This window comes from Carcharhinus amblyrhynchos, chromosome 14, assembly GCF_965287045.1.
Source record: "Carcharhinus amblyrhynchos chromosome 14, sCarAmb.v2.hapA, whole genome shotgun sequence".
NCBI lineage: Eukaryota > Metazoa > Chordata > Chondrichthyes > Carcharhiniformes > Carcharhinidae > Carcharhinus > Carcharhinus amblyrhynchos.
Window position 1 is genome coordinate 150,308 of NC_137337.1, and position 16,274 is coordinate 166,581.

The 16,274-nt window shown below is 45.5% G+C and overlaps 1 protein-coding gene across 1 annotated transcript in view; it reads right to left on the bottom strand.

Annotated features, from left to right (window-relative positions):
• Nucleotides 1-8,609, bottom strand: part of syne3 (spectrin repeat containing, nuclear envelope family member 3) — a 102,441-nt gene extending 93,832 nt beyond the window's left edge. The window contains exons 1-4 of the mRNA XM_080202116.1: nt 8,354-8,609; nt 7,701-7,852; nt 3,109-3,281; nt 2,576-2,885 (exon numbers count right to left, since the gene is read on the bottom strand). Coding sequence (XP_080058242.1) covers nt 2,576-2,885; nt 3,109-3,281; nt 7,701-7,838 — 621 coding nt within the window. The 5' untranslated portion in view covers nt 7,839-7,852; nt 8,354-8,609. The remainder of the gene's footprint in view (nt 1-2,575; nt 2,886-3,108; nt 3,282-7,700; nt 7,853-8,353) is intronic.
• Between the last annotated feature and the right edge of the window lie 7,665 nt (nt 8,610-16,274).

Here is a 16,274-nt window from a genome sequence, read left to right on the forward strand (position 1 = left end):
TTCCCTTTTTTCCCAGAACCATGATAGGACCACGTCCTCACATTCCACACCAACAGTCTCATTGAATGAATCATCCTTCATTACTTTTGTTTGGCATAATGCCAGCAAAAGCATCTTCCCCCTCCTCTCCCAGCATTGTAAATGGACCATTCCATCTGTGACGCACCCAACTCCAACACCACTCCCAATCCCAGCACCTTTCCTTGCAAGCTCAGGAGGTGTAAAACTACTCTTTTACCTCCTCCTTCACATTGTCCAAGGCCCCAAACACTCCTTCCAAACGAAGCAGCGATCTGCAAATTTGCAGGTGTGATAGTAATTTTTAAGGGGCGTCTTGACAAATACGTGAATAGGATGGGAGTAGAGGGATATGGTCCCCAGAGGGTAGGGGGTTTTAGTTCAATCAGGCACAATGGTTGGTGCAGGCTTGGAGGACTGTTCCTGTGCTCTAATTTTCTTTGTATATGTATTTCAATTTACTGAAATGTATTCACTGTTCAACCTGCTTTGCTCTATAGTAGGAAGAGCAAACAGATAGAACACAGAACGCTACAGCACAAACAGGCCCTTCGGCCCACAAGTTGCACCAATCACATCTATACCTACCAAGCAACAGAACTATCTGTAACTTCCAATGCCATTAGATCCCATATATTCATCCAGAAGTCTTTTAAAACACCCCAGCGAGTTCGCCTCTACCACCACCGACAGCAGCCGATTCCACTCACTCACCACCCTCTGACTGAAAAACTTACCCCTAACATCTCCTCTGTACTTGCTTCCCAGCACCTTAAACCTGTGTCCTCTCGTAGCGACCATTTCAGCCCTGGGAAATAGCCTCCGAGAATCCACCCTATCTATTCCTCTCAACATTTTATAAACCTCTATCAGGTCGCCTCTCAACCTTCGTCTCTCCAGGGAGAAGAGACCTCGCTCCCTCAACTTATCTTCATAAGGCATGCCTCCCAATCCAGGCAATATCCCTGTAAATCTCCTCTGCACCCTCTCAATAGCTTCCACATCTTTCCTGAAGTGAGGCGACCAGAACTGCGCACAGTACTCCAGGTGGGGTCTGACAAGGGTCCTATAAAGTTGCAGCATTATCTCCCAACTCCTAAACTCAATCCCTCGATTAATGAAGGCCAGTACACCATACGCCTTCTTGACTACCTCCTCCACCTGCAAGGCCGATTTAAGAGTCCTGTGGACCCGGACCCCAAGATCCTGCTGCTCTTCAACCCAGCTAAGACTCCTACCCTTCATATTGTACTCCTGCATCCCGTTGGTCCTGCCAAAATGTAGGACTTCTTTGCAGACACCTGCATTCTATCTACAAGCATGACCAAGATTCCAATTGTTTGTTATTTTAATTCTTCATTTTCAACGACTGATGCAAAGGTGCATGTGAATATTGGAGAATTTTCTTGTAGTTTCATTGGAGCTACATACGATGTACAGTTCTGGTCACACTATTATAGAAAGAATATTATTAAACTAAAAATAGCGCAGAGAAAAGATTTAGTAGGATGCTACTGGGACTTGATAATTTGAGTTATGGGAGAGGCTAGATAGACTTGGACTTTTTTCTCTAGAGCATAGGAGGCTGAGGGGTGACCTAATAGAGGTCTATAAAAAAATGAGGGGCATAGATCAGCTAGATAGTCAATATCTTTCCCCAAAAATAGGGGGGTCTAAAACTAGAGGGCATAGGTTTAAGTGAGAGGAAGAGATACAAAAGGATCCAGAGGGGCAATTTTTTCACACAGAGGGTAGTGAGTGTCTGGAACAAGCTGCCAGTAGTAGTAGAGGCAGGTACAATTTTATGTTTTAAAAAGCATTTAGGTAGTTACAAGGGTATGATGGGTATAGAGGGACATAGGCCAAATTCGGGCAATTGGAGTTAGCTTAGGATTTTTTAAAAGGACAGCATGGAGAAGTTGGGATGAATGGCCTGTTTCCACGCTGTAAACCCCTTTGACTATGATTATTGAATTATGGAGGCCATACGGTCAACTGAGTATTAGCCAATAATTGAGCTAATTCCTTTGAGAAAGTTACTGTTGAATTTGATTCTGCATAGTTCAGAACCAATACATTTCAGATTATCACAACACTGAACAAAAACATCCTATGATGCCTCTAGATTTTTCCCAATTTCCTTCCGTCAGTGTCCTGTGGTTACTGATCCTTCTGCCGCTATGAAGTTCTGTTTTATTTATTCAATTAAAACCTCATGATTTTGAGCACCTCTTATAAAATCTTCACATTCTGGTTCAGTTAATGATAGAGCTAAGAACAACTAATCTCTAAGTAACAAAATTTCTGTAACCTTTCTAGTAAATACCCTCTGCACTATCTCCAAGGCCTTGACATCGTTCCGAAAGTGTGGGGTCCAGGTTTGAACACAATATTCTGGGTGGAGCCTAACCAGGGATATCTTCCTGTGCTGATTTTTCACATTTACATGTACAAAGAATTAAATTGAAATTTATAGCACAGAACAGGCTATTTGGCCAAACCCAGCTGAAAGGCACACAGACAACCTTACATTACAGAGAAGAGGAGCACACTTAACCTTTGCTTTTATTTCAAGTGCTTCATGATCAGCTTTTAATTTCTGTTGTGCTGCCTCATTGAAGCTCTCATCTTCAGTCTTTGCGAACAAGGATGCAGATTCCTGGATCAGTCGCTCCAGCAGGGTAGCCTGGTTCAAGATGTTACTGAGTAGGATTGTGTAGTGGCTTAGCTGTAATTTCTTCTCCTTTAGACCCAGCTGGGATTCAAAATCAGACTCCAACTTCTGCTTTATATTTATCAGCCAAATAAAATAGTCTTCCCTTGCTTTCAAATACTCAGACCAATGCAGCAAAACCCACTCGAGCCGACTGTAAAAAGATCAATAAAATCATGTTAATTCCAATCAGGAACATTCTCCCCACTCGTGTAAACAGAAACTGAATTGTTTGATGATACACAACTTGAGTTTATCAATGACATGTTATGAAGAGTTATGATGCAAGAGGAGAGAGACCTTGCCAATAAATTCAGGATTCTGAACCTGAGCAGCAAGCAGTCATAATATCTCTTTCAGATCGGAAGAGCTGCTACCTGTGACAATGGACCATATTGATCTGTGTATCCTCCCATTTGGTTTTGATCTGTTTCAGTGATTTCAGAATCTTGTGCTTCTCATCATCACTGCTGTCCTGCAAGAGAATTTCTGCCTTCGACAGCACTGTATCCAGCCGGAGTCTCCCTTCAGGCTCCTCTGACAAGATAACCTGTTCACAGAAGAAATGCATGTTCATAGTGCTCAATGCATGTAACATTACCAATGATAAATTGTCACAGCAGATAAACAAATTCAGAGATCAACAAATAAAATCACAGATTATTGCTGGTCTCAGGCACCAACCAACATATGATTTCATCCCACAATATCTAATGCTCAAAATGAATATCATAAGAATCCCTACAGTGCAGGAGGCAGCCATTCGGCCCATCGGGCCTACAACAAACAGCAATCTCATCCAGGTCCTATCCCTGTAACCCCATATGTTTATCCTGCTAATCCTCCAGACACTAAGGGGCAATTTAGCATAGCCAATCAACCTAACCCACACACCTTTGAACTGTGGGAGGAAACCAGAGATCCAGAGGAAATCCATGGAGATACAGGGAGAACATGCAGATTCTACATAGACAGTGACCCAAAACTGGAATCGAACCTGGGTCCCTGGTACTATGAGGAGGCAGTGCTAATCACTACGTGAATTACAGCAACAGTGATTCCATTGGCAGCGCGGGCGCACCACAACGCGCCATGCAATGTTTTTGTTGCCGTAGCAATTTCTGCTCAGAATTATTGAACTGGATGCCAAACTGCGAACTCTTTAGCACAGAGTTATTGTCAGAGAGTCAGAGGTTTACAACATGGAAACAGGCCCTTCGGCCCAACTTGTCAACGCCGCCTTTTGTTTTAACCACAAAGCTTGTCCCAATTGCCTGCATTTGGCCCATATCCCTCTATACCCATCGTACCCATTTAAGTATCTAAATGATTTTTAAAACATACCTCCACTATTACCTCTTGCAGCTTGTTCCAGACACTCACCATGCTATGGAAAAAATGCACCTCTGGACACTTTTGTATCTCTCCCCTCTCACCTGAAATCTATGTCTAGTTTTAGATTCCCCTACCTTTGGGAAAAGATATTGATTAACTACCTTGTCTATGCCCCTCATCATTTTATAGACATCTATAAGGTCACCCCTCAGTCTCCTATGCTCCAGAGAAAAAAGTCCCAGTCTATTTAGCCTCTCTTCATAACTCAAACCATCAAGTCCCAGTAGCATCCTAGTAAGTCTTTTCTGCACGCTTTCGAGTTTAATAATATCCTTTTTATAATAGGGTGCCCAGAATTGCATACAGTATTCCAAGTGTGGCCTTACCAATGTCTTGTACAACTTCAACAAGACGTACCAATTCCCGTATTCAATGTTCTGACCGATGAAACCAAGGATGCCGAATGCCTTCTTCACCACCCTGTCCACCTGTGTCTGCACTTCCAAGGAGCTATGAACCTGTACCCCAGATTGGTTTGTTCTGTAGCTCTCCCCAACGCTCTACTGTTAACTGAACCAGGGCAGGCCTTAATCTACCAAAATAGATTACCTCGCATTTGTCTAAATTAAACTTCATCTAACACTCGTCAGCCCACTGGCCCAACTGATCAAGATCCCAATGCAATCTGAGATAACTTTCTTCACTGTCCACCATGCCACCAATCTTGGTGTCATCTACAAACTTACTAACCATGCCTCTTAAATTCTCATCCAAATTATTAATATAAACGACAAACAACAGTGGACCTAACACCGATCTCTGATGCACACTGTTGGTTACAGGCCTCCAGTTTGAAAAACAACTCTCTACAACCACCCTCTGGCTTCTGTCTACGTGGTACATTGTCAAAGGCCTTGCTAAAGTCCACGGAGACAACATCGACTGCACTGCCCTCATCTATCTTCTTGGTTATAGAACATAAAAAATAGGAGCAGGAGTAGGCCATCTAGCCCTTCGAGCCTGCCCCGCCATTCAATAAGATCATGGCTGATCTGAAGTGGATCAGTTCCACTTTCCCGCTTTCTCCCCATAGCCCTTAATTCCCTTGTCTATCAAAAACCTATCTACCTGTGACTTAAATATATTTAGCGAGGTAGCCTCCACCACTTCAAAGGGCAGAGAATTCCAGAGATTCACCATCCTTTGAGTGAAGAAGTTCCTCCTCAAATCCGATCTAAACTGCTCCCCCCTTATCTTGAGGCTGTGCCCTCTAGTCCTGCTATCCTCTCTAAGCGGGAAGAATCTCTCTACCTCTACCCTATCCATCCCCTTCATTATCTTATACGTCTCTATAAGATCCCCCCTCATCCTTCTAAACTCCAATGAGTACAGACCCAGTCTATTTAGTCTCTCTTCATAGTCCAACACCCTCACCTCCAGTATCAGCCTAGTGAACCTCCTCTGCACTCCCTCCAAGGCCAATATATCCTTCTGCAAGCGCGGCGACTAAAACTGCACGCAGTATTCCAGCTGCGGCCTCACCAGTACCCTGTACAGTTGCAGCAAGACTTCCCTACTTATATATTCTAACCCCCTCGCTATAAAGGCCAACATTCCATTCGCCTTCTTGATCACCTGCTGCACCTGCAGACTGGGTTTTTGCGAATCATGCACAAGGACCCCCAGGTCCCTCTGCACCGTAGCATGCTGCAGCTTTTCGCCTTTTAAATAATAATCCTTCCTATTATTCCTGCCAAAGTGGATAACACAGTAAAAAGTCTGACAACACCAGGTTTTAGTCCAACCTATTTATTTGATAATATACTCACAAGCTTTCGGGGTTAGTCCCTTCGCCAGGTGAATGGAGAGTTCTGGCCTCAGACAGAGCATATAAAGCAGACAGTTTAGAGATATGTCTGTGTCGATATGCGCAGATCAGATTGCGCATATCGACACAGACATATCTCTAAACTGTCTGTGCTTTATATGCTCTGTCTGAGGCCAGAACTCTCCATTCACCTGACGAAGGGACTAACCCCGAAAGCTTGTGAGTATATTATCAAATAAATAGGTTGGACTAAAACCTGGTGTTGTCAGACTTTTTACTGTGTTTACGCCAGTCCAACGCCGGCATACCCACATCATGACAAAGTGGATAACCTCACACTTGCCAACATTATACTCCCTTCAGAAAACTGAATCAAATTTGAGACACAAGATTTTCCACTCTCAAAGCCATGCTGACTGCCCCTAATCAGTCCTTGCATCTCTAAATGCCTGTAGATCTCTTCAGATCAGGGAGGAGAAAGCTTATCTGAACATTTTATTTCAGAAGGTGGGCACACTCTTTAGGATAGGATTGTTTAATTTGCTGAGCGGTCAGAGGCAGGAAGATGTGTGACTGCAGGTGAGGCATGTGAGGGGACCCTGGATCCTTGATCTGTGCAATTGCCCAACATGTTTGAAGTTTTTTTTTCTGGATAGCAAGGGGGTGCTGCTGCTGGATGGATGAGCTAACTGAAGATGGCACCATGGTATATGAAGCCATATAAGCTGGCGGTGTAACAAGCAATGTAGTGGTAGTATGGAACAGTATAGTCAGAAACAGGTCTTTTGGCCCTTCTTGTCTGTGCCGAACCATTTTTTGCCTAGTCCCACTGACCTGCACTTGGACCATATCCCTCCACACCCCTCTCCTCCATGTACCCATCCAAGTTTTTCTTAAACGTTAAAAGTGACACCGCATTTACCACTTTATCCGGCAGCTCATTCCACACTCCCACCACTCTCTGCATGAAGAAGCCCCCCCTAATATTCCCTTTAAGCTTTTCTCCTTTCACCCTGAACCCACGCCCTCTGTGTTGTGAAAAAGATATTCCCCCTTCTGAGAGAATCTAGGGCTAAGGATCACTGCTTAAAAATCAAGCAGTAGCCCATTTAAAACAGAAATGAGGCCATTCTTGATCTCTGAGGGCATGAGTCTTTAGAACTCGCTTTCAGAAAAGGCAGTTGATGCAAAGTCTTTTAACAGTTTCAAGACAGAGGTAGATACATTCGAGGTAGGCAAGGGGTTTATAGACTATCAAGGGTACGCGAGATGCAGATCAGCGATTATCTTATTACAGGGCAGTGTAGACTTGACTAAACAAATGACCTAATTCTGCTCCTTGTTCTTAACAGGGGAGGTGGTAACATTGTGGTATTGTCACTGGCCTAGTAATCCAGAGACAAAAAGGTAATGCTTTGTGAACCCAGATTCAAATCTCACCGCAGAAGATGGTGAAATTGCAATTCAATAAAAATCTGGATTGTGACCATGAAACAATCGTCGATTGTCATATAAAAAAAACCTGCCACCCTTACCTGGTCGATATGCAACTCCACATCCAGAGTTATGGGTTGACTTTTAAATGCCTTCTAAAATAGTCATGTAAGCCACTCTGTTGAAGATAGCTCAGTGATGCGCAATAAATGCTGACCCATGAGTAAAAAATTGATCCCAGTCCAGTACACACATTAACATTGATCCCAGTCTAGTAAACACACACCCTCCCCACCCCAATCTCACATGCCTGATACATCAAGCCAACGATCCAAGAAGGATGGATGTTTCTTCCTCCAGTGCACTCCTCACCTCTGTCTCCTTCAGCCTGTCTTCTAAGGCGATCTTTGGCCCTTGTATATTGTCACTTGCTTGTAAGCGTTCCTGGATCATTTGTATCCAGCTCTCAGCATTTGCTAAGCACCTTCCAAAATCTTCCTCTGGGCTCATCTCAGCAACTGCAGCTACAGAAACAGAACAATGCAGACCTGAGACACAGACTGTTGGTAGTTTCAAGACCACTAGTTTTAGTGTGACTATCATTAACAACCTGAATTGTGAGCCACGAACCCCCACCCCGACCCCGTCTCCCCCCTCCCCACCCCGACCCCGTCTCCCCCCTCCCCACCCCGACCCCTTCTCCCCCCCCACCTCCCCCCTCCCCACCCCGACCCCACCTTCTCCCCCCCCCACCCCGACCCCACCTCCCCCCTCCCCACCCCGACCCCACCTCCCCCCTCCCCACCCCGACCCCACCTCCCCCCTCCGACCCCACCTCCCCCCTCCCCACCCCGACCCCACCTCCCCCCTCCCCACCCCGACCCCACCTCCCCCCTCCGACCCCACCTCCCCCCTCCCCACCCCGACCCCACCTCCCCCCTCCCCACCCCGACCCCACCCCGACCCCACCTCCCCCCTCCCCACCCCGACCCCACCTCCCCCCTCCCCCCAGCAGCGACCCAGACCTTTCCCTCGAGGCTGGAGCAGGCGGCCGACGGTGACTGTGGATGGGCAGGGCTGTCAGGGCAGGAATAGGCCCAGTGTGTCGGGCGGCCTCAGGAGTTGTGAAGCGAGGTTTTTAACTGGCCTCCAAACACAATTAGGCCAAAGCCTCGGTCTCTCCCAGATCCAAACCACAACCTCAGCAGTCACACCTCCACAGAGAATCCGCGCCGCTGGCCCTCACAAAGCTGCCACCTGTCAATCACAGTCGCCGGAAGGCGCGGGGCCAGATAGGGGCGTGGTCAGTCAGGAGGCGGGTCCGCGGGGCTGGGAGTAGGCGGGGTCACAGGGGGCGGGGCCGGGGTCTGGTTCGGGCCTTCAGCATTTTGAAAGCTACCCCGCTCACTCAAATCTCTGCTGCCCATATCCCTACTTGCAGCAAGTTCTGTTCCCTTATTATCCCTGTGGCCTCTGACCTACATTGACTCCTGGTCAATCAACATCTTCACTTTAAAATTCTTATCCTTGTTTTCAAATATTTCTACAGCTTCACCCTATCTCTGATCTCCTCCAGCCCCACAAACTCTGAAATATCTCAACTCCTCTAACTCTTCAATAAGGCAAGGCAAATGAACTCAGAGCGTGGATGCGTACATGGGTCTGGGATATTATAGCTATTACTGAAACATGGCTAAAGGAGGGACAGGACATGCAGCTCAATGTCCCAGGGTACAGATGCTATAGGAAAGATCGAGCAGGAGGTAAGAGTGGAGGGGGAATTCAAATTCTTATTCGTCCCAAGTAGTCTTACGTTAACAATGCAATGAGGTTACTGTGAAAATCTCCCACTCGGCACATTCTGGCACCTGTTCGAGTACACGGAGGCAGAATTTAGCAGGGCCAATACATCTAATCAACACGTCTTTCAGACTAAGGGAGGAAACTGGAGCACCCGGAGGAAACCCACGCAGAAATAGGGAGTGTGCAAACTCTACACAGACAGTGACCCAAGCCAGCAATCGAACCTGGGTCCCTGGTGCTGTGAGGCAGCAGTGCTAACCACTGTGCCAACCCCATCATATCCATGCTGACTCTCTCAAGAGCTACTAACCTAGTTCTGTTTCTTCACATTACCTCCATTAGTCTGCAAATTTGTTCTCTTACGTTGCGTTTTAGATTTGGGAAAACATCACAGCAGTACTGAGGGGATATTTCTGAGAGTTCACCCACTGAGTCTATATGGATAGAACTGAGAAGTAAGAAGGGGGAAATAACTTTTATGGTTGTACTATAGGCCCCAAAATAGTGGGAAATTGAGGAGTGAATATGTAAGGAGATTACAGATAGCTCCAAGAAAAATAGGATGGTAATAGTAGAGGATTTTAATTTTCCCAATATGGACTGGGACAGCCATAATATTAAAGGCTTGAATGGAGAAAAATTTGTTGAATGCATTCAGGAGGAATTAGAACATAAGAACATAAGAAATAGGAGCAGGAGTAGGCCATCTAGCCCTTCGAGCCTGCCCCGCCATTCAATAAGATCATGGCTGATCTGTGGTAGCTCAGTTCCACTTTCCCGCCCTCTCCCCATAACCCTTAATCCCCTCTCTTATCAAGAACCCATCAACCCGCTTCTTAAAAATATTTAGCGAGGCAGCCTCCACCACTTCAACGGGCAGAGAATTCCAGAGATTCACCACCCTTTGAGTGAAGAAGTTCCTCCTCAACTCCGTTCTAAACCGCCTCCCCTTTATCTTGAGGCTGTGCCCCCTAGTCCTACTGTCTTTTTTGAGCGGGAAGAGTCTCTCCACCTCTATCCTACCCATCCCATTCATCATCTTATACGTCTCAATGAGATCTCCCCTCATTCTTCTAAACTCTAACGAGTACAAGCCCAGTTTATTCAGCCTCTCCTCATAGCTCAATCCCCTCAACTCCGGTATCAGCCTAGTAAACATATTGAATGAATTCCTCATTCAATATGTGGATGGCCTGACTAACAAAGGGACAAAACTTGACCTCTTGGGAAATAAGGAAGGGCATAGAACATAGAACATTACAGCGCAGAACAGGCCCTTCGGCCCACGATGTTGCGCCGACCAGTTAAAAAACAATGACCCTCTAACATAAACCAAACCCTTTCCATCCATAAACCTATCCACGGATCTTTTAAACGCCCCCAAACTAGGCGCATCCACAACTGCAGCAGGCAGGACATTCCAATCCCTCACCACCCTCTGGGTAAAGAACCTACCCCTGACATCTGTCCTATAACTACCACCCCTTAATTTAAAGCTATGCCCCCTTGTGTGAGCTTTCTCCATCCGAGGAAAAAGGCTATCACTGTCCACCCTATCCAAACCTCTAATCATCTTATATGTTTCAATAAGATCCCCTCGCAGCCGCCTTCTTTCTAATGAAAACAACCTCAAATCCCTCAGTCTCTCCTCATAGGACCTCCCCTCCATACCAGGCAACATCCTGGTAAACCTCCTCTGCACCCTCTCCAAAGCCTCCACATCCTTCCTATAATGTGGGAACCAGAACTGCACACAATACTCCAAGTGCGGACGCACCAGAGTTTTGTACAGTTGCAACATGACGCTGCGGCTCTTAAATTCAATCCCCCTACCAATAAACGCCAAGACACCGTATGCCTTCCTAACAACCCTATCTACTTGATTCCCAACTTTCAGGGATCTATGTACACGTACACCTAGATCCCTCTGTTCATCCACACTATTCAGAGTCCTACCGTTAGCCCTATACTCTACACATCCGTTATTCCTGCCAAAGTGAATTACCTCACACTTTTCCGCATTAAACTCCATCCTCCACCTCTCGGCCCAGCTCTGTAACTTGACCAAGTCTCCCTGTAGACTAAGACACCCTTCCTCACTATCTACCACACCTCCGACTTTGGTGTCATCAGCAAATTTACTAATCCACTCAACTATACCCTCATTCAGACCATTTATAAAAATTACAAACAGTAGTTGCCCCAAAACAGATCCCTGAGGCACACCACTCGTAACTGAACTCCATGTCGAATACTTACCATCAACCACTACCCTCTGTCTCCTATCCGCCAGCCAATTCCTAATCCAATTTCCTAAATCACCCTCAATCCCATACATCTGCAATTTCTGCAGAAGGCTTCCATGGTGAACCTTATCAAACGCCTTACTAAAGTCCAAATACACCACGTCAACTGCCTTACCCCCATCCATCTCTTTGGTCACTTTCTCAAAAAACTCAATAAGGTTAGTAAGGCACGACCTACCCTCCACAAATCCATGCTGACTATCTCTAATCATTTCATTACTCTCCAAATAACTATAAATCCTATCCCTAATAATTTTTTCTAAAGCCTTGCCCACAACAGAAGTAAGACTCACTGGTCTATAATTCCCGGGGAAGTCTCTGTTCCCCTTCTTAAACAATGGGACAACATTCGCTAACCTCCAATCTTCTGGCACTATACCGGTGACCAACGACGACCTGAAGATCAGAGCCAGAGGCTCTGCAATCTCCTCCCTTGCCTCCCAGAGAATCCTAGGGTAAATCCCATCTGGCCCAGGGGACTTATCTATTTTCAAACCCTCAAGAACAACTAGCAAATCCTCCCTATCAACTGCAATACTGTCCAGTTTACAACCCTGTAACCCAGTGTTCTCCACAGCTACATTTATGTCTCCCTGCGTGAACACCGAAGAGAAATATTGGTTCAATGCCTCTCCAATCTCTTCCGGTTCCACACATAAATTCCCACTGCTGTCTCTAACTGGCCCTAATCTTGCCCTAACCAACCTTTTGTTCTTAATATATCTATAGAACGCCTTAGGATTCTCCTTCATCCTATCAGCCAAAGTCTTCCCATGTCCTCTTTTAGCCCTTCTTAACTCTCTCTTTAACTCCCTCCTAGCCAATCTAAAGCTCTCTAGTGCACTAGGAGCCCTCGAGTCTCATCCGGACATAAGTCTCCTTTCTCTTTTTAACCAGCGCATCAACTTTCCTAGTGCACCACGGTTCCCTAGCTCGACCAATACCTCCTTGCCTGACAGGGACATACATATCAAGGACTCGCAGTAGCTGCTCCTTGAAAAAACTCCACATTTCGGACGTTCCGAGACCCTGTAGTCTCCTAGTCCAACCTATGCTTCCTAATTCCCTCCTAATAGCCTCATAATTACCCTTCCCCCAGCTAAAACTACTGACCCGAGGTTCATGCCTATCCCTTTCCATCACTAAGGTGAACGTAACCGAATTGTGGTCACTATCACCAAAATGCACCCCAACTTCCAAGTCTAGCACCTGGTCTGGCAGGTGACAGAGGTGTCAGTGAGGGATCACTTTGGGACCAGTGACCATAATTCCATTAGTTTTAAGATAGATACAGCGAATGATAGGTCTGGTCCAAAAGTTAAAATTCTAAATTGGGGACCTATACAAGAGAGGCGCGTTACACCTGAACAACAAGGGGACCAATATACTTGCAGGAAGGTTTGCTAGTGTTATTGGGGAGCGTTTAAACTAGATTTGCAGGGGGATGGGAACCGGAGTGCCAGAGCAGATAGTGGAGTGGGGGTAAAAAGACAGGTTAGTTCAAGCAATATCACAAATGGAAGGGTTGAGTGTGGTGGAAATAATCTTTTTAGGTGTGTCTATTTCAATGCCAGGAGTATTGTGGGGAAGGCAGATGAGCTGAAGTCTTGGATTGACATGTGGAAGTATGACATTGTAGCCATTAGTGAAACTTGGCTATAGGAGGGGCAGGACTGGCAGCTCAATGTTCCAGGGTTCCAATGTTTCAGATGTGATAGAGACAGAGGGATAAAAGGTGGGGGAGGTGGCATTGTTGGTCAGGGAAAATGTTACGGCGGTACTCAGACAGGAGAGGTTAGGGAGCTTGTCTACAGAGGCCCTATGGGTACAGCTGAGAAACAGGAAAGGTATGACCACATTAATGGGGTTGTATTACAGACCACCCAATCGTAATCAAGAATTGGAGGAGCAAATCAGCAGAGAGATAGCTGACAACTGCAAGAAACACAAAGTTGTGATAGTAGGGGATTTTAATTTTCCACATATAGATTGGGACTCGCATACTGTTAAAGGTTTAGGTGAGGTAGAGTTTGTAAACGTGTTCAGGAGAATTTTCTACATCAGTATATAGAGGTGCCAACTAGAGAGGATGGATATTGGATCTCCTATTGGGAAATCAGTTAGGGCAGGTGATGGATGTGAGTGTGAGGGAACACTTTGGATCCAGTGACCATAATGCCATTAGTTTCAACCTGATCATGGATAAGGATAGATCTGATCCTCAGGTTGAAGTTCTGAACTGGAAAAAGGCCAAATGTGACGAAATGAGAAGGGATCTAGGAAGTGTGGATTGGCACAGGCTGGTCTCTGGTAAGGATGTAAGTGGAAAATGGGAGGCCTTCAAAGAAGAAATTTTGAGAGTGCAGAGTTTGTATGTTCCTGTCAGAATAGAAGGCAAAGTAAATAGGAATAAGGAACCTTGGTTCTTGAGGGAGATTGTAACACTGATTAAGAGGAAGAGAGAGTTGTATGAAATGTACAGGCATCAAGTAACAGATCAGATGCTCAAGGCATATATAAGGTGCAAGAAGCTACTTAAGAGAGAAATCAGGAGGGCTAAAAGAAGACATGAGGTTGCTTTGGCATACAGAGTGAAGGAAAATCGAAAGAGCTTCTATAGATATGTAAGGAGCAAAAGGACAGTGAGGGATAAAATTGGTCCTCTTGAAGACCAGAGTGGTAGACTGTGTACAGAACCAAAAGAGATGGGGGAGATACTAAATGGGTTTTTTGCACTCGTATTTACTGAAAAAACAGGCATGGAGTCTACGGAAGTAGGGCAAACAGGTAGGAAGGTCATGGAACCTTTACAGATTAAAGGGAAGGTGGTGCTGGCTGTCTGGAGGCAAATCAGAGTGGATAAATCCCCAGGACTGGAGACGGTAGTCCCACAGACCTTGAGGGAGGCTATTGTTGAACTTGCAGGGGCCATGACAGACATATTTAAAATGTCAGTATTCACGGGGGAGGTGCCAGATGATTGGAGGGTGGCTCATGTTGTTCTGTTGTTTAAAAACGGTTCCAAAAGATATCCGGGAAATTATAGGTGAATAAGGTTGACGTTGGTGGTGGGCAAGTTATTGGAAGGTGTGATAAGGAATAGGATCTATAAATATTTGGATAGACAGGGACTTATTAGGGAGAGTCAACATGGCTTTGTGCGTGGTAGGTCATGTTTGACCAATCTACTAGAGTTTTTCGAGGAGGTCACCAGGAAAGTGGATGAAGGGAAGGGGGGTATGTTGTCTACCTGGATTTCAGCAAGGTCTTTGACAACGTCCCACATGGGAGGTTAGTTAGGAAGGTTCAGTCGCTAGGTATACATGGGTATGTAGTAAATTGGATTAGACACTGGCTCAAAGGAAGAAGCCAGAGAGTGCTTGTGGAGGATTGCTTCTCTGAGTGGAGGCCTGTGACTAGTGGAGTGCCACAGGGATCAGTGCTGGGTTCATTGTTGTTTGTCACCTATATCAATGATCTGGATAATAATGTGGTAAATTGGATCAGCAAATTTGCTGATGATACAAAGATTGGAAGTGTAATGGACAGTGAGGAAGGTTTTCAAAGCTTGCAGAGGGATTTGGACCAACTAGAAAAATGGGCTGAAAAATGGCAAATGGAATTTAACGCACTTTAGAAGGACAAACCAAAGAACGTACAGGATAAATGGTAGGATTCTAAAGAGTGCAGTTGAACAGAGGGATCTGGGAATACAGGTACAAAATTCCCTAAAAGTGACATCACAGATGGATAGGGTTGTAAAGAGTGCTTTCGGTACATTGGCCTTTATAAATCGGAGTATCGAGTATAAAAGTTGGTATTAAGGTCAGGTTGTACAAGGCATTGGTGAGGCTGAATTTAGAGTATTGTGTACAGTTTTGGTCACCTAGTTACAGGAAAGATGTAATAAGGTTGAAAGAGTGCAGAGAAGGTTCACAAGGATGTTGCCGGGACTTGAGAAGCTGAGTTACAGAGAGAGATTGAATAGGTTAGGACTTTATTCCCTGGAGTGTAGAAGAATGAGGGCAGATTTGATAGAGGTGAATAAGATTTTGATGGGCATAGATAGAGTGAATGCAACCAGGCTTTTTCCACTGAGGCTAGGGGAGAAATAAACAGAGGGCATGGGTTAAGGGTAAAAGTAGAAAAGTTTAAAGGGAATATTAGGGGGGGCTTCTTCACGCAGAGAGTGGTGGGAGTGCGGAATGAGCTGCCGGATAAAGTGGTAAATGTGGTGTCACTTTTAACATTTAAGACAAACTTGGACAGGTTCATGGATGAGAGGGGTGTGGAGGGATATGGTCCAAGTGCAGGTCAGTGGGACTAGGCAAAAAATGGTTCGGCACAGACAAGAAGGGCCAAAAGGCCTGTTTCTGAGCTGTAATTTTCTATGGTTCTATGGTAACACCAATTTTGATGGTATTAGATTGGAACTTTCAAAAGTTGATTGGGGGAGTCTGTTAGCAGGCAAAGGGACAGCTGATACGTGGGAGGCTCTCAAAAGCATGTTAACCAGGATTCAGGGTAAGCACATTCTTTTCTTTGTCAAGAACAAGGCTGGTAGAAGTAGGAAACCCTGGATGACTTGAGATATTGAGGCCCTGGTCAAAATGAAGGAGACACATGACATGCATAGGCAGCTGGCATCAAGCAGATCCCTTGACAAGTATAGAGGGTGCAGGAATAGAGTTGAGAGAAATCGGGAGGGCAAAATGGGGACATGAGATTGCTTTGGCAGATAAGGCAAAGAAGAATCCTAAGAGTTTCTACAAATACGTAAAGGACAAAAGAGTAACTAGTGAGAGAGTAGGGTCCTTTAAGGATCAACAAGGTCACC